This window comes from Melanotaenia boesemani, chromosome 9 (assembly GCF_017639745.1).
Source record: "Melanotaenia boesemani isolate fMelBoe1 chromosome 9, fMelBoe1.pri, whole genome shotgun sequence".
Classification (NCBI taxonomy): domain Eukaryota; kingdom Metazoa; phylum Chordata; class Actinopteri; order Atheriniformes; family Melanotaeniidae; genus Melanotaenia; species Melanotaenia boesemani.
This window is the reverse complement of record NC_055690.1, coordinates 15,101,930-15,118,886: the sequence shown is the minus strand read 5'-3', so window position 1 is coordinate 15,118,886 and position 16,957 is coordinate 15,101,930. Positions and strand designations below refer to the sequence as shown.

Genomic DNA, 16,957 nt, shown 5'->3' with positions numbered 1-16,957 from the left:
GTCCTATGTCCTCACCTACACATACTGTAGTTGGTCAGAGATAAATAAGAAATCAAAGAACATAATTCTTCCAGTACTACTAGGCTTCTCCACATAACGGAGAGTTCTGTGTTGGAGGGAATTATTATGGCTTGCTGCACCCCAATGCTAGACTGATAAGCAAACTGGTGTAGATCCAATGCTAAGCTTGCCAGAGGTTGAAAATAGACAAGAACAAGCTGCTCCGGGATCTTCATCAGGTGAGATGTCAGTGTCGCCAGCTTGTAGCTGCTGAAGATCTTTGAGTATAGAGTCTTTGGCACAAGTACCAGGCAGGAAAACCTGCACAGCTGTGGTACATATGCTATATATCCAAACAATCTTGTGATACTAGTGTCATATTGACATATTAAAATATATTAACTTATATTAATGCAACTATTATAAATTAATAAAATCTTAAATGTGTGAATTTCATCATGCTGTTATTGTTGTTTTGGTTTAATTCTGTATTTTACATTGTTTGTGTCCTGTTGTTGGTTATTTTAGAATAACTTTTAAATAAATATCCTTTCATGGATCATAAGCAATACTGATGGACAGATGTTGGACAATTTTGTACAAATATTTATAAAATTAGAATTTTGTATTCATCAGAGATACATATTCAATAATACTCAACTTTAGTAATGTTATTTCTTTCTTCTTCTAATAATAATAAATAAAGACATCATGTGTCTTATTCACTGGCTATGAATTAATTATACATTTAGTTTACATGAACAAGATGCAACCTATAGGAAAAAAAAATACCATTTACAGGGCCCTCCTTATTCACAAAACAAAACGTTTCTGCAAGAATACTAGATAGATAGATAGATAGATAGATAGATAGATAGATAGATAGATAGATAGATAGATATATAGATAGATAGATAGATAGATGACTGTTCTTCATTTCCTCCAGCAGGGGACCGAAGGAGAAACTGTGGGAGGAAAAAATGAATCCAGGGAACTGAGTCAGCAGCAGCTGCGGTGCCACTCGACTATTCCTCTCAACTTCCGTGGATCGGCCTCAGCGCCATAAATGTTCACATTTTCATCATTTACAATGGATCTGCGTGGCGTTTGACTGACCCAAGAAGCTTCTTTTAGAGGAAGAATAACAGCAGAAAAGAGAAGAAAGGCAGAGTGGACCACCCTGAGTCGCGAAGGTATCTTGTAACATCTCTTCAGCTCGAACACGCTGCTTTTAAAAAGTTTACTTTGTGCAGCTTCGCTGCGCGTTTCCCTTTGTGTTACTTTGACATTTCCAGAGATTTGTGATATTACGTCCGTTTTAAAATCCCCAGAATTTAGTTGTAGCTATGTGGAACCAGACCAAATGAAGGAAATTACACATTTTCTTTAGCGTGGGTTTTGATGAACAATAGGATTAAATCAGACAGTAAGTGGATAAGCGCAGATTACAGATGTCTGGCTCTGCTTAATTTCATGCTAACAACGTTGTTTCTGTCTAGCAGCTAATTCGTGGAAGTCTACACTGTGGGTCCAAACTGAGTGTCAGACAACAGACTTATTTGCATATCTGCGGTACAGTCTATGTTATGGTGGCCTTGGGATGTAAAATATGACATCTAAAATGACGTGAACGTGAGCAACATATCCACAGGCTATCATATAAAACAGAAACTTGTGCCAAAAACAATAAGCCTATGTCTCCGTTGGTTTAGTTCAGAATCCCTCTAATTATTCTAAGACAATATAAAAATATAATAATCTAAACTTGAAAGTGGTTGGTTTGATTAAATTTCAAGTTTTCAACTGCTTTTGTTTATGTCCGTTTGTGCTATTTGGTTCAAGCTAAACTATCTTTAGCTTTTATACAATTACTCCAATTTGACCAGCACTCTTACAATACTCCATCACCCTCAAAACCTGCCTGGGCTTCTCATAGCTGCCTTACACTCTAAATATGAAAATAATTGATACCCACAAAGAGAAGATTGAAAGAAAACATTTCTGGTGACCAGGTGCATTTTGTGATGAAAGGCAGCTAAGAGGAGGTCATGATGAGGTGTGAAAGAGCAGGTAAACTGTTCCCCAGAGCTCAGGCTGACAATGAATGATGACCCTGAAGATGCCGCCTGGACAATTCCAATGAAAATGGTTCAGTTTTCCAATCAGTTATTTGGTTTAACTATAAAACTGATATTTATGATTTTTTTCTCAGTTTTTACCAACCAAAGCCACTAAACATAAAAAGATAATACATTTACAATAAAATATAATATGAACCTGAGAAAGAGGCAAACATTCATATTTCAGAAGGTGGATTTAGATAACATTCAACTTCCTATAAGTCATCAGGTTTTCTCTCTGTCCAGTGATCGTTTTCCTGGAGACCTCATGTCTGTCAGAGTTTCAGCCATGAGTGTCCTTCCTCCGGTTCGATGGGACAGAATCATCGCTCAGCTCCCTCAGGTAAAAACACTCAGTGCTGTCCGCTACTGCTACTTCTTTTTCTAAAATTTTCTAAAAATTTTTATAGCCTCTCAAAGTTACCTTCTTTCTTCAGTCTTTCAGGAAAGAGGCTGCTCTCCATACCAAGGATGATTTTAACAATAAAGTAAAGACAGCTTGCCAGGAGCAGCGGACCGGCACTGTGGGGCGAGTACTGAAACCTTATTTTGATTTATGTGGTCTGCTTTATGTGACTCTTATTAACTTGCTGATTTTTTTGTTACTCTTGCCAGCAGATTTAAAATCTCAAAGGTCATCGTGGTGGGTGATCTGGCTGTGGGAAAAACCTGCCTGATTAATAGGTAACCCCATTCAGTCATTTAATATATAATATATAAAAGAATATATTAAAAAATGGGAATAAATAACTCAGATGGCATGTGGCCAGCAATTATAATGTAGCTTGATTACTAAGAAATACACTTAATCAATAATGTAATCACTTTAAACACTTAAGTCCTTTTGTTATTTTAGGTTTTGCAAGGATGCCTTTGATAAGAACTACAAGGCAACAATTGGTGTTGACTTTGAGATGGAGCGCTTTGAGGTGCTGGGTGTTCCTTTCAGCCTGCAGCTGTAGGTTTGACCTGGATTTTTTTGAGGGGAATAAATACAATTGATCATCTCATGTGACCTTGCTCACTTGTCTCTCTCTGTCTGTTGCAGGTGGGACACTGCAGGCCAAGAAAGGTTCAAGTGCATTGCATCTACGTACTACAGAGGGGCTCAGGGTAAGTCATGTGTTTTCCATTTACAACATTGTTTAACAAGGAACAAAATGTCAGAGAGGGGAGAAACAAAAGACTTGAATCTGAATTCCAGCTGCGAATGCCCCCAAACAATATTTTCTGTTTTCTCAGTTGTGATAATCGTGTTTGATGTCAGTGACATAGCCACTTTAGGTCATGCAAGGTAAGCAATAAAAAAATTCTGTTTGTGCATAATTTGTCCTGGCAAGTGGATTTATGGCTGAGTTTGCATGTTTGCAGGCAGTGGCTCGAGGACGCTTTGAAAGAGAACGACCCTACCGCTGTTCAGCTGTTTCTAGTTGGTACAAAGAAAGACATGAGTGTAAGTTCTTCTGCTGTTTAAAGTGGACACGCCTTCAGGCATTTTACGCTGTTTTTACTGGAGTCGGACATGAATTCTTTGGATTGATGCCAGCAACACAAAGAGTCTGTGTCCTGGGTCAAACCTCAGGAATGTTTCTCCTCCTTCACTAGACCCCAAAGCACTTGTGGTTGAGGTAGAAATGAAGAGGACAGCAACATTTTCTAAGACTTTTTGGCTCAATTTAAGCAGCAGTGCTGAGACTAATTTTTCTATTTTGTGATTTTTTTCTGTTTTCGGTGCTCTGGTATTTTCCAGAGCCAGGCTTGTTCCTCTTATCTTTCCTGATGTTTTGTCCAATCAGCAGTTCAAAAGCTCCTAAAGATGTTCAACAGACAAAAGTGGCAAATACTCTGTTCTTTGCATATTCTTCCTGTCATGAAGATAGGTTATCCAACTGATGTTTACGTAAAGAAAATACAGAATCTGTTGTGTGATTATTATTTATAATTTGTTTGACAGTCTGCTGCTCAGTATTCTCAGATTGAACAAGATGCTCTCAAACTTGCAAAAGAGATCCATGCAGAGTATTGGGCTGTTTCATCACTGACGGGTGAGTTTGTGGATTTAAAGACAGAAAGTTCCAGTAAAACCAAAGTCATACACACCTGAACAGTTATTAGTTGCATAAAAAAATATTTATTCATCCATCAATGGCGCTAAGCTTATTTCTAGCTCCAGAAGGATCAACTTCTGATCAGTGTACCCAGTGTAAGAAAGCAGAGGTCGGCTTCCAATCTAATTCTTTTTGGTTTTTGTCCATTTTTCTCTCCATTTCTTGTGAAAGACCTATAATTGTGAAATCTTAAATATTAGAGCCATAGGAGAATTATTTAGTTCCATCCAGTTTTGCAGTGGGTGATTCAGATTTATGGTTTGAAAGGGCTTTTTTGGGTTTTTTTTTTTTTTAAATATGACCAGCCTATGGTCCATTTCTGTGTATCTCAGCTTTGTAAGGGTTTTTAACATAAAATTATTTGCCATGAATGAATTAATACACTGGTGAAATTTTGAGATTTTTTGTGATTTTCCTTCCATTATTCAACAAGACAAGTAGAAAGTAATCTTTATAAAATTTGCGAATTGCATGTGTCCCTAAGTAAAAGATGTTTTATTTATTATCTTAGCTTAAAAGCATCAGAAGCTAATGTTGAATAACATGTGGAGGGTTGTGTTTTTTAAACTGATCCTGACATTTTTTACTCCTTTCAGGAGAAAATGTGAAAGATTTTTTCTTTCGAGTTGCTTCACTGGCTTTTGAGACAAGTGTTCTCGCCGAACTGGAGAAAAGTGGATCAAGGCAAATAGGAGATGTTGTCAGTGAGTAGCCAAAACTGCCACTAACCATAAATACAATCACATTTGTCACATAGTTTGATAAAAAGTGTTTTGTCCCTCTCAGGAATTAACAGCACTTCAAACAGTCTGCATGCCACATCGAAGAAGAAGCAGCCCAGCTGCTGTCAGTAAGGACGGATGCAGAAGTTTTAAAGTCAAACGCACAGACTCAGAATGAGGCTTTTCCCAGCAGCTGATAATCATGGCGGCCGTCCAGCTTAAAGGGAAAGATTTCTGTGGTTGGAGAAGGAGGCGGCACACTGACGTTTAATTTCCTGGCAGGTTTAAAGTCAGTTTTTCCTGGCCTGGGGAGGTTCCGTCATGGGATGAGTGTGGATTCTTGTGGTGTTGCTTAACTTGCTGGGAGTTAAAGATTGACACAGGAATTGCACACAAATTGACTTGTGGTACGGCCAAGGATGCCAAAGAACGACTGTGGATGTTTGCTTTGTGTAGAATTTGAATTAAATCTTCAGTTTTGCTGCTGTAGTGTGTTTTGCAATCAATACTTTTCTTCAGTTAATCACCCACATGTCTGTTATGTAATGTTGTGGCCAGTTATATTTGAGTGGATTGAAGAGATTGAGTGAGTGACCTAACCAGATGACCATTTTGTATAATGGGAATACTTCATAGGTACTTTTTGTTTACAAACAAATTAGTATTGGATTTGTTTTATAGAGTAGTGTGTTTGAATATAAAGTATACCATTTATTGTCACTGAAGTATGTCTTGGTTTACTTTACATGTCAGTAAGAAATTATAAAAGAAATTAATCATATTGTTTTAGTTACTAAAAATAGTTGAATTCTTTTATTACAAAAGTGTTTATGCAAATTAAAGTATTTCATGTCCATGTCTCTGGTGTCCTTCTCTGAACTCCTGAGGAATCACGTCTACTTGTTAAAGCTTTTAAAGGAGTCCAGATATTTCCCATCAATTTGACTCTGCAGCTCTTCAGGAATGCAGTGAGAGAACTTGTAGTTTTCTTTAATCCACTTCCCTCCTACAGTATCCTCGATGGCGACGGCCGCTACACCTGCAGCAAACACGGCAAAATGTCAAAGCTCGAGTGCTGAATGTGTTTGAAGTACAGCATAATGTTATCTTGTTGACTGACCTGCTACTGTTGCTCCCATCTTCTCCACCAACTGGATGGCAGCCTTCATCGTGCCTCCAGTCTCTATCCACTGGTCCACTAACAACACCCTCAAACCTGCAGCAGGATACACATGTCCAATAGAAACTTTAATGCTAATCCTCAAAGATAAGCAAAAGCCTTTTTTTCAGAAGCAATCCAGATAAAAAATGATCTGCAATAAAACACAAATATACATGCTGAATAGTGCAGAAATGGCTGCACAAAACATGTTTTTAATTTTAACAGCAACTATGTGATTAACATACATTCAGGTTTTATCAAACTGATTTGTTTAAAAAATGGGGAAGATGCTGAGTCTGTGGCAGGTCAAAGTTAGACTAATACGTTTAGAGCCATCATGCCAATGAAAGAGGCAAAAAACAGATGTGTTTCCCAGCAGGCAGGAGCTCAAATAGGTCGTATTGGGATGGTCAGTCTTTAATGTGGGAGGGGCTCGTGTTACTGTTGATTTCTGTCTGAAAAGCTCAGTCTGCTGTGATTGGTCAGTTCCAGTGGCCTGATCAAAAATCCCAAGTGAAATACCATAAAGAATATCCTAGAAAAGCAGTTTTGTCTGAATGACTGAATATGTCATAATTTGCGATAAAGCTCACCTAAACCCTGAGTTCTGTGTCTTGGGGATTTTATTGTAATGATAGATTTCAAATTAATATGTATAAGATGAGCTAACTTTTTACTCCCTTACTCCAATGCAGAGAGAGGAGGATGTAGGTTTAAAGCATCCAGATTAAACCGTTGATTATTTAGGTTTAACTAGAATGCTTTCTTTTTCATGTTTTGTAAGTCCAGCAGCACACCATCTCGTCACCTTCTGTCTCTTTCCTGAAAGGCCCAGTCTGTCAATTAATCAGAAAATGCAGAATATAACGTTTTCAACTGTGGAAAACATCAAGCATATTGCAAATGTGCAAGAAAAGTAATGATAAAGAAAGATGGACTCTTAAGTGATATGCTAAAGCCAGTTTGGGTGCAGAATCACACGTGAGAGATACTTCAAATAACATGACTTTGGTATATCCAGCTGTAATTCCTTTAAATAACACCAGATGATGCTGCATCACAAGGAAGCTGCTGAGGGTCATGCTTGTTAAGGAAACCATTAATCAGCTTTTTTGATGTCTATAAATGTGATATAAAACTGTCACCGCTCAGTCAAAGTCCTTAAATCTTTGTTATTTTTTATTTTCTGCTAAATGTTGAAATTTTCTTAACATGAAATAAAGATCTTCTTTTTGTTATAATAAGGTTGGGTCCTGCGTGAGCTCTGGTCAAGTGTTTTGGTATGCTGTTTTTGACATGAGAAGTATGCCTTTCTAATCATTATTTGACATCAAAACCCTGAATCTAACTGCACCTACATCCCTTCTACCATATACAACAGCAGAACAGTGGAAGTGTGATCTTTACTTATTTAATCTTCTCAATCCTGCAATGCAAACATTCTCCACTTCACTGATAATATTATGCAGTTTAGTTCAAAGAAAACTGAAGATTAACCTGGTTTTAGCACATCCAGCCTTACTTCCATTGTCTTTTCTCTGCCCGTATAGTCTGTGTAGTTTTGATTTTGAGTGACCACACACAGATGGCCCGCTTTACGAAAAGCCAGGAAACCTTTTCCAAGAGTGGTGGCAACAGATGCTCCTGAAAAATAAAAAAGAAAGAGGTCACTCACTCTGACAGAGCAAAGTTCCTGAAAAGAAGTGTAGTTAATCCTAATGTGATACCATGTGTGCCATGTTTGACAGGCAATGTTTAGAGGGGCAATATCTAAATTTAGTACCTCTGCCTCAGGGTTCATGTTTCTTAGCCTGTGCACAGGCACAGTAACTACTCCTTTAAATGAGATTAGTTTGTAGTGTGATTGCAGTGAACTCTGTTTGTGCTCCCACTCAAGATAAATTGCTTTGTTTTCTCACCAAGAATAAATCCCATTGCATCTATCCCAGCAACCAGGTCAATGGTGTCGCTGTGGAATGGACTGAGGAGGTCTTTCACACAGTCTGCAAGAGCCTGGAGCCAAAAGCACAGGGTGAAGTCACAACATGCAGAGTGCACATGATTGTGCAGATGTAGATGAAGTTTGGCTGTTTTAGTTAACATTGCCAGTCTGATAGAAACCACTGATTTCATTTTTGTCATACCTGGGAGTTGCAGTAGAGTCTGGATGGGTCCAACCAGGCGAACTCAGGACCTTTTGTGTTTGGAGCCATCAGAGAAAGGTACCATCCTTTCTGTCTGTCTGAAGGAACAGACAACACATCCATTTGAAGCACAGCAACACTTCTCTGTGTGGTTTTCTCTGTGTGGTTAGAGGGAGAAACTGTGGAGAAGTAACTGGGCTGTGAATGAGAGAGCTGCTCATATCAGGTTTCAGTAGGGTGCATGGTGGGTGGGAGGGGGCTGTTAATGACACTGGACTCGGCTACAGATTCTCTCAGCAGTTTGTGCAGGATTTCTCATTTACAACAAAGCAAGCTAATTATTCATATGATCGGTCTCAACCTTTTCAACCAAATGCTTACAATATCTATTTGTTGCAGGAATTTGCACATGGAATTTTATTTGCACTCAGTGCTGGCTTGTTGTATGTTTGTGTAATGTTTGGAGCAGCTCAACACTGAAACCAAGGCCATACTGGTAACCTTTTTTTATTTGCTTAGGTTTAAAGTTGGATGCACAATCAAAAGTAACCACACACTTAACCATTTTCATAACATTTTACACTTGACCAGTAGGTTGACTTTCTTTCTGACTTTGCTAGGGTGAATTTATTTGCATTGAATTAATAAATATATGTTTTGATTTGAGTTATAGTTCCTGGGAGATTGCTGTTGAAGTTGTCTGACCCACAAATTAGATTTGCTTATATGGGGTTGATGCCTATTTGGACTGTGCCACATTCTTCAGGCAGCGTGGAAGAGTTTTCTTGAGTAACTGGATTTATTTTCCTTATGCTGTTTTGTTTTGTTTTTTTTCCCTGTCTAAATAAAATTGGAAGATATATTTTCTAGTCTTTGTATCCCTCTCTGCCTGTACAATCCCTGTCAGAGCCATCAAAGTAACAGTGTTAATTGATTTATATCTTGCACATTTAGCCTCACTATCACCATTTGCAAGACATGCTAAAATAATGTTTCCTTTAATAATAATGTTTAAGAGGGATTGTCTTAGAAAAGGTTTATGTCAAATGTTGTATTTGCATAATGACATCCAATAAGGCAACAAATTGGGAGAATGTAAAGACATTTTATGATTAACTTTAATTATCAGTTTATTTGCATGTTTTCACCACTGCAAACCATTAATATCCAGGATTAATGGTTATCCATTTTTATAGTAATATATCCTCACACATCTTGTTGATGATGTTTAAAATGCAATCATGACAGGTTTTAGACACAACTAATGCTCCTATGTGAAACATTGTTCCAGGTTCCTCAATGAAATCACAATTTAAAAAAATCTGTCTTCCTTTCATCAATCCATGTTGAAAAAAATAGTTAAACTGTTTTATCACCAGAAACCCTTTCACAAGTTAATAGTCTAATTCTGGTCATTAAAATCACAAGGTTAAAAAAATTGACCTGTGTGAAAATAGTGAAAAATGTCATGTTTTCATCTTGTTTTCCATCTTTTGACTGTTTATGCCCCACAAAAACATGACATCAAATAAACAGAGAGGCAGTTTAATAGTTGAAAGATTTAATTGTCAGTAGAAATGTATAACTGTGAAATTCTATATCAGGAATATATGCGTCTCCAGCTGAAATATACGCACACACACATTAGACCTCATGTTGTGTCAAAGTTGATCTAATTTAATTTAAACTACTTTGTCATTTCTTTTTAATTAGTTATTTTATATTTCTTTTTATATTTAATTGGCACATGAAACCTTATTCTACCAAAACTGTAACAAAAAACTTCTTTGATGAGTTCCGACAAAAGCTCATTTCATATTAATTGAATAAAGAGCTGGGAAATGTGTTTCAGTATGAGCTACAGAGCTGTCCAACACAGAACTCTTTTGTCGTGTTCCCATTACGAGCCAAGGGCCTGCAGATGACCCCCAGGAGAATCACTCTGCTTTAACAGGAAGAGATGTGATTTTCACAAGAAAACCTGATAAATATGACTTTGAACTTTTATCACAAAGATCGGTTTCTTCTGCTGAGACACACAGATTGTCTGCAAACAATTAACAGTTCTTTTTATGGCTACCTTTCAAAATCCCAAATGACTGTATGTGGATTTCTCCGGTGATGAAACAAAGATCCACGCAGGATGTGACTTGCTTCTCTGTTGGATCTGTGCACCAAACACTGTAGTCAGGGCAATGAACTACACGTTCTTATAAAAATGTTAATCCTTCCCCTATGCATACCATAACGTGTTATTGTAAATACTTTCCAGAGTTGCTGTTACCAGAGGATCAGTTTCTGTGTAAGCTCAGGCAGGGTCACGTTCACTGCAGCAGAAACTCGACCCTTGATCTCGCTGTATTCATAGTATATTTCACAGTTCTCACTGGAAGGGTTTTCATTGTTCTTGATAAACTAATATCTGAAATTTCACCTGAGTTTTATGAAACAGAATTCAAGCTGAGCTCAAGATGTAGTTCTGAACTTTGTGCCAACAGCACTGCAACTTTCCCACAGTCTGGTTTTATGTGTGCCTTAAACCGAATGACCTGATGTTAAATCTTGATCTGAATGCTCACTGTCACAGAGTACAAGCTTTAGAAAGTCATAAAACTGTGAATAAATTTACTGTAATACTAAAAATTACTATAATAATCTTTATTGCGTGCAGAACTTTGAAATTGGTTTGAACTGCTTCTCTAAGATCATTGCTGTCTTTTCTCCTGAAAGCTGTGTTGCCGGAAAACTGTTAAAATCACTGCTTTTCACTGCTTTTTTAAAGATCAGTTAATCATTTGCATTTAATTATCAGCACCTGAATGATACTGTGCAACCAGTAAAGGCACATTATTAGTCTAAAAACAAATATGAGCATGATGTGATGTAATGTGTTGCTGTTCATCTGGAGTTGTGTTTGTCTTATTTTAAGACCTATTGAGGCCACATATGTTTGATTTATTTATTTTTTACCCTGATACATACTATTTTTAAGATGAAAGAGGCTATACTTTCTTCCTTTTTTTTTACTGCAAACGACAGAGGTGAATTGAGTGCATCGTCGGATTGACGCTGTCTCCTCAGCTCAACCGGGGGGCGCTGTTCAGCAGCTGACCTGTCCGTGAATAATGTGCAAACGAAGGAATACTTACTCAGCAGCTATTAATGTAGTACGTTTCACTAAGAGCAACTTTTCTGTTTTAGTGCGCTCACAAAAACAGTCTTTTAATTTAAAAATACTTAATCCCATTTAATCCATGGAGTTGTGTTAGTGTTTTTCAGTCATGTTCGCTCTGTGTGAATGTTGTTAAAAAACACACAACCCAAGTCAACCTGTTAGGCATTTATTCAACTTGTGTATATATGTGTGTGTGTGTGTGTGTGTGTGTGTGTGTGTGTGTGTGTGTGAGAGAGAGAGAGAGAGAGAGAGAGAGAGAGAGAGAGAGAGAGAGAGTGTTAGTTGACTCTAGCGCCTGCAAGATTATTAGCCTTGTTCTTTTGCTCCAAATCCCTTCAACAGTGACCACTTTAGTTCATGGGAAACTTTTTTTTCTTCTTTAAGATGTGGTCGAATGTTGCCTCTGGTGATTTTACATCATTTCTCTCCGCCTCTCCGCCAGCAATCCGATTTCAGTGCCTTGAGTAGGCTGGATCTCCTCCTCTAGAGCTCGCAAGACCAGTCATGTGACATAACACTGGGCTGATTAGAAACTTAACCTGACAAGAGGGTTTTCTTTCCTTCGAAGAAAACGCAGTAGACTTCACTGTGTATTATTTTATGAATGGGATTTTGGCGTTAATTTGTCAGAACGGTTCACGCGGTTAAGATAATACACATTTTACGCACAACATGGAACATGCGTCCTGAACTGTGAAAAGAACAGATACATCAAATGCTGCTTTATGCGTAATCCAAAAGTTTTTTGTCTTCAACAAAGCTTACTATATACATAATAAAAAACAGTAAAAAACAAACAAACAAACAAAGATAAATTATGCAACTCTCAACACATAAAACCTTGAAATAGTTCCTAATGTAGACAGCCAAATATTTAAAGTTATTGAAGACATTCAAAGAAAAGTGAACATTTGTGTAAAGAATTTCTTCTAATAATTTGATTTACTTTTAAGTGTTAGAATGGAAACCTTTCGAAGATTTTGGTTCAGCATATATAGTTTTTCTTACAGTAGTGGGAAACAAATCCGTTTTCTTTCACTGAATATAATTAAATACACTTTAAATAAATAATATTGTAACACTACAACACGAAAATGTTGAAACATACGGAAAATATTAATAAAATCAACTAAAAGAAAAAAAAGATGTACGTTGATCTATAGTTAGCTCCTGCCCAACACCACTGAATACCTGGACATGTAACAATAAGGTTTTTCTGACTCCGAGACTTTTCCATCACTCAGTGTAGTTTGCGTGAGACAGCTTCAGCCTCTGTCCACATTCCTCAGTGAAAGATCTTTGTCCCTACATTGGGATTTAGGTCATCACCAATTCAGGGCTTGTTTTGTGGTATTTGAAAGATGGCCAGTGTACTGTGTTGGCACAGTCACCCCATGCTTGTTACCATGGAAAACGTGGGCAGGCGAGAGCCTCCTCCACGCATGTTCCCAAAGCAAATCTGCACTTTCTGGGGGGTGAGCTGGGGGGGTTGGGAGGTAATTAGCGGTCATCGCCCTCTTTTTCCTTTCTCTGCAGTAAAAGCTGGAGGTTCAACCTCAGAACACTTACAAATTAACCCCCTGCTCTCCATCTACGTGTTTCACTTCAGTGCGACGATGAACTGGTAATTACTGCTCAGTATGCAATAGTACAAGATACGGTGCCCAGGCTAAAAAGCGTAATCTCTCTGACTCCTCCCAGTATGGCCATTCATCGCATTAATAATCGCACCACTTCGGCATCGCCTTAAAAGTAGGAGGGCTGCGCGAGAGTGCCTGAAAACCCCGAGGAGCTGTCTCCGCTACGCGTGGTGCTGAAAGTACCACTCGCCACATCATGTGGTCCGTCTTCTTTGTCTTTCTGTCTTATCTAGACAGAAATGTCGTCAAAGGCGACTTTCTGAGCCGCGCACTGCACGCAGAAAAGGAGAGCAAGGAGATGTTCTCCATGATCAACGGTACCTTCTGCGCAAAAATGTCCATCATAGGGGATCATTTCCTCTATCAGGTGTCAGACGGAGCCGAGGTAGTGCGCACCGTGGTCAGTCCCGCGGGGAAGCTCGTGAACTGCTCTGTCACAGTGAACCAGATGCAGGTGAAATCTTTCATGCATGAGTGCAGGTTGGGGCTGAAGGAGCAGGGAGCCGCTTGGCAGATGGAAACGCATTTTGCGCGTATGGATCAGGCCAAGATGATGTGTCGGGAGTTTAAGGAGAGATCGGCGCGCAGTAGCAGGCTGAGAAGGGATGACAGCGAGGTTCTGAAAAGGTCCAAAAGAGGCTTCACTTACCCTGGCACTCTGTGGTGTGGTGCAGGTAACATGGCGGATGATTATAATCAGCTGGGTAAGTTGAAATATTTCAAGCTAATAAAGTTATTTGTTATGTAAATATGGGCTAAATACCTACCTGGTTTAATAACAGCGACGTCCTGTCTGCAGGAGAGTTTGCAGACACTGACAGCTGCTGCCGCATTCATGACCACTGTCCTCAAGTCATCCACGCATTCTCCTCAAACTACGGATACACCAATTTCAAGTGGCACTCCATTTGTCATTGTGACTGTGATAACGCGTGAGTAAAAATTTCATTTTATTAAAGCATGTTAAGTCTTGTGTATCTGAAGAAAACTGGTTACTCTATTGCATACATCTACACCAGTATTAACATATATAAGATATAAGAAATCAGGTTAAATCAATTTAGATAACCAAACAGGTGTCTGTTGATTCTGGTAAAGGTTTCCCCCAAAGCAATCCAGGTATAATTCCAAGCATTTATATGACACTAACAAGTGCCACTTTGCAAGTGTTCCCACCATTTCACATTTAGTTTTCTTTTTTCAATAGTGATGCAGTCAATGAGTTCTGCATTAGCTGAATATATTTGATTCTCTTTGGAGTAATAGCTTTGTATATAATATATGAATGCATTTTGAGACATATGCACCTGTTTATCATTTAAAACTGGCAGTTGCTCTTGTAACATTCTCTTTCAGATCTGTCTATGTGCTCCCTTTGTTTTCTCTGCAGGTTAAAAGCCTGTCTGAGGCAAGTCAATGACACATCCTCCAGAGTTGTTGGCCAGGCATTTTTCAATGTCATAGGTGTTCCCTGCTTTGAGTTTGCCTATGAGGAGCAGTGTGCCGAGCGGCACTGGTATGGTCTGTAAGTATCACAGTGTTGTTTTAAGGGGATTTGCAACAACCTTTGCTGCATTACTTTCTAACTTCACAACATCTCTTCTGTCTTCTACACTATAGGTGTAAACGATATGAGAAGCTGCCCATTGCTGTGTTGAAGGAAGCAGTTCCATATGACTTTGGAGGCATTGATGTCATTGATGAGCTCCCGATTGCTCCGTCTAAGCAAAAAGATTCCAAGAAAAGCAATGAGGGGGAGAAACCTGAGAGTTCAACTCAGGCTACAGGGTTAGGCCCTGAAGAGCCTTCACTTAGAAATGTTGTCACTGCAGCTGAAGACTTCATCAAGGTACTTGCTACTGTCTCCACATCTCAAAGCTCAACAGCCGACTCAGGTAAAGATGAGGCACAAAGCTCAGAGAAAAAGAAGAAGAAGAACACGGGGAAGAAAAAGAAAATCAACAAAAAGCAAAAAGGAAAAAGAAAGGGGAGGAAGAGAAAGCAGAAAGCAGAGACAGGTGTGAAAACAGAGGAAGGAGCTGCAGTTTCACCCTCTGGCAGCAAAGCAGAAGAAGTCTTGGCTTTAAGTAATTTCATCAGCAAGTCACACAGATATAACCGGCCAAGTATAAACACAAACAGAGTTGATGACAGCGAATATGAGCTCAGAGTAAAAGATGAGCCCTCCAATGACATCATGAAAGATGAACCAGCCATAGATAAAGAAACAGTCTCCTCCATGACACTTTCAACAGTCCAGAAGAAGCCAGTAGAGTCGGACACTGCGGTGCTGAAAGAGGAAATAACTCTTTCAACAAGCACAGAGACTGCTGTTCCACAAAAAGTAAAAACCAAAGGAAAAAGAAAGGGGAGAAGGAAAAAGAGCAATAAAACTCTTTCTTCTGAAGACCTTGCAACAAACACTTCAGAAAATTTAAATGTTGTTACTAGTCCCACCATTACAACTTCACAGCCCGAGCAACAAAGCTTCACTGAACAGCAACTCTTTGACAGTTCTACCAGTGCCCCCATTGTAATCCCAAAAGCCCAAAGGATCAGGTCAAAGGGTAGACGAGACAGAGAGGGGAGGAAGAAAAGGAGGAAACTCAGCTCTGCTGCTCCCACAGTGCCTGCTGACCACCAAAATTCCTCTGTGGACAGCCTGAAAGTAGTCCCTTTCACCGGTACTCCCACCATACAGTCGGTCCCAACCACAGAGCTGCAGCTTTCACACAGACCGGATATTTACAGAGAAAGAATCCAAGTTACAGCTCTCAGCTCCACTGTAAGTGTTCTGAAAAGGCAAAGGTTAAAAGACAGAAGACTGAGAAACAGAAGGAGAAAAACAGCTGTGTCTCCCTCAAGTGAAAACCCACTTTTTTCTCACAGCAGCGCTGAAAACATGCCCACTGCTCTTACAACGCCAGACACTTATGTTGCACTCAACCACCTTGCAAGCACTGCTGAAATACAACAAACACAATGGAGGCTTTTTACAACAGCCACCCCTACTGTCAGTGAAAAATTCCATCGGCAGCCAACCAGGCAGCAGAGGAAAGCAAGAAAAAAAGCTGCTGCTCTCAGAGACGTGGTTCCTGTCCCTAAACAAACAGAGCCAGTGACACTTGCAACCTCACCATTCAATGCTGTTGCAATTGAAGAGCTCGGGTCTGAAAACCCTCTGATAACTATGTCAGCAGCACCCATCATTAGTCCACTTCAATTATCCATTGAGAAAGCAAAAGCACAATTTAACAGGAAGAAAAGAATGAAAAGTGTGCAGTCTAAGAGGCATTCATGAGCTATGAGATGCAGGCACAGCAGGACTAGGCTAGAAATTCATGACCCTTAGCAGACAAGCTTCTGGTAATCAAAGAAACAAACTTTATGTATGATATTAAAACGTTTATCATATTTGATTGTTTCATGAAAATCATGTTTTGTATTATCTTGCCCTGCATGTTAGTAATAAAATTTCTGAATGATTCTGAATGAATGTGTCACCAATTCTACAAATGTTCTGTAATAAAACAAGCACATATTATATTATATTATATTATATTATATTATATTATATTATATTATATTATATTATATTATATTATATTATATTATTATACATGCAAAACTAAATAAACTAAAATATTAGCCCCTGTTTTAAAGATTTCAAGTAATCTTTAAAAATAAAATCAGACTTACCTAGACTTACCATAGATAGATAGATAGATAGATAGATAGATAGATAGATAGATAGATAGATAGATAGATAGATAGATAGATTTCAGCAAAATCTAAACGGCCAATCAGCTGCAAGCTGCTGATAATTGGACCAATTGCCTGGCACCTGCACACTACAATTTGCATACATTATTCAAATAATCAAGAT

At 38.7% G+C, this 16,957-nt stretch overlaps 3 protein-coding genes across 4 annotated transcripts; 2 read left to right on the top strand and 1 right to left on the bottom strand.

Moving 5' to 3' along the window:
• The first annotated feature begins 970 nt into the window (after nt 1–970).
• rab34a (RAB34, member RAS oncogene family a) lies at nt 971–5,808 on the top strand. Of its 2 annotated transcripts, none has more exons than XM_041995853.1 (11): nt 971–1,193; nt 2,367–2,463; nt 2,558–2,649; nt 2,736–2,804; nt 2,977–3,078; nt 3,169–3,233; nt 3,363–3,414; nt 3,492–3,573; nt 4,075–4,165; nt 4,825–4,932; nt 5,015–5,808. In XM_041995853.1, exons 2-11 carry the CDS (start codon nt 2,389–2,391, stop codon nt 5,080–5,082), a joined length of 804 nt encoding a protein of 267 aa, XP_041851787.1. In that variant the 5' UTR covers nt 971–1,193; nt 2,367–2,388; the 3' UTR covers nt 5,083–5,808. The 2 variants fall into 2 exon arrangements, with proteins under 2 accessions (XP_041851787.1, XP_041851788.1); XM_041995854.1 differs by having other exon boundaries at nt 972–1,193; nt 2,739–2,804.
• Nucleotides 5,450–8,470, bottom strand: zgc:174895 (uncharacterized protein LOC100126024 homolog). Its single transcript, XM_041995856.1, has 5 exons — nt 8,257–8,470; nt 8,032–8,125; nt 7,610–7,756; nt 6,071–6,166; nt 5,450–5,989 (listed from the first exon to the last, which is right to left on the bottom strand). Exons 1-5 carry the CDS (start codon nt 8,377–8,379, stop codon nt 5,847–5,849), a joined length of 603 nt encoding a protein of 200 aa, XP_041851790.1. The 5' UTR covers nt 8,380–8,470; the 3' UTR covers nt 5,450–5,846.
• A 4,745-nt stretch (nt 8,471–13,215) lies between these two features.
• On the top strand, nt 13,216–16,558 carry proca1 (protein interacting with cyclin A1). The gene is made up of 4 exons (XM_041995048.1): nt 13,216–13,775; nt 13,871–14,003; nt 14,462–14,596; nt 14,692–16,558. Exons 1-4 carry the CDS (start codon nt 13,268–13,270, stop codon nt 16,370–16,372), a joined length of 2,457 nt encoding a protein of 818 aa, XP_041850982.1. The 5' UTR covers nt 13,216–13,267; the 3' UTR covers nt 16,373–16,558.
• The last annotated feature ends 399 nt before the right edge of the window (nt 16,559–16,957 follow it).

Bases quoted from the DNA above. Each gene is read 5' to 3' on its own strand.
- rab34a (XM_041995853.1), top strand. From the start codon at position 2,389: ATGTCTGTCAGAGTTTCAGCCATGAGTGTCCTTCCTCCGGTTCGATGG. The intron at 3,234-3,362 runs GTAAGTCATGTG...CTGTTTTCTCAG, and splicing joins GTACTACAGAGGGGCTCAGG to TTGTGATAATCGTGTTTGAT. The intron at 3,574-4,074 runs GTAAGTTCTTCT...TTTGTTTGACAG, and splicing joins GTACAAAGAAAGACATGAGT to TCTGCTGCTCAGTATTCTCA.
- zgc:174895 (XM_041995856.1), bottom strand. From the start codon at position 8,379: ATGGATGTGTTGTCTGTTCCTTCAGACAGACAGAAAGGATGGTACCTT. The intron at 7,757-8,031 runs GTGAGAAAACAA...TTTATTTTTCAG, and splicing joins TGCAATGGGATTTATTCTTG to GAGCATCTGTTGCCACCACT. The intron at 5,990-6,070 runs GTCAGTCAACAA...TGTTTGCTGCAG, and splicing joins GATGGGAGCAACAGTAGCAG to GTGTAGCGGCCGTCGCCATC.
- proca1 (XM_041995048.1), top strand. From the start codon at position 13,268: ATGTGGTCCGTCTTCTTTGTCTTTCTGTCTTATCTAGACAGAAATGTC. The intron at 13,776-13,870 runs GTAAGTTGAAAT...TCCTGTCTGCAG, and splicing joins GGATGATTATAATCAGCTGG to GAGAGTTTGCAGACACTGAC. The intron at 14,004-14,461 runs GTGAGTAAAAAT...TTTTCTCTGCAG, and splicing joins CATTGTGACTGTGATAACGC to GTTAAAAGCCTGTCTGAGGC.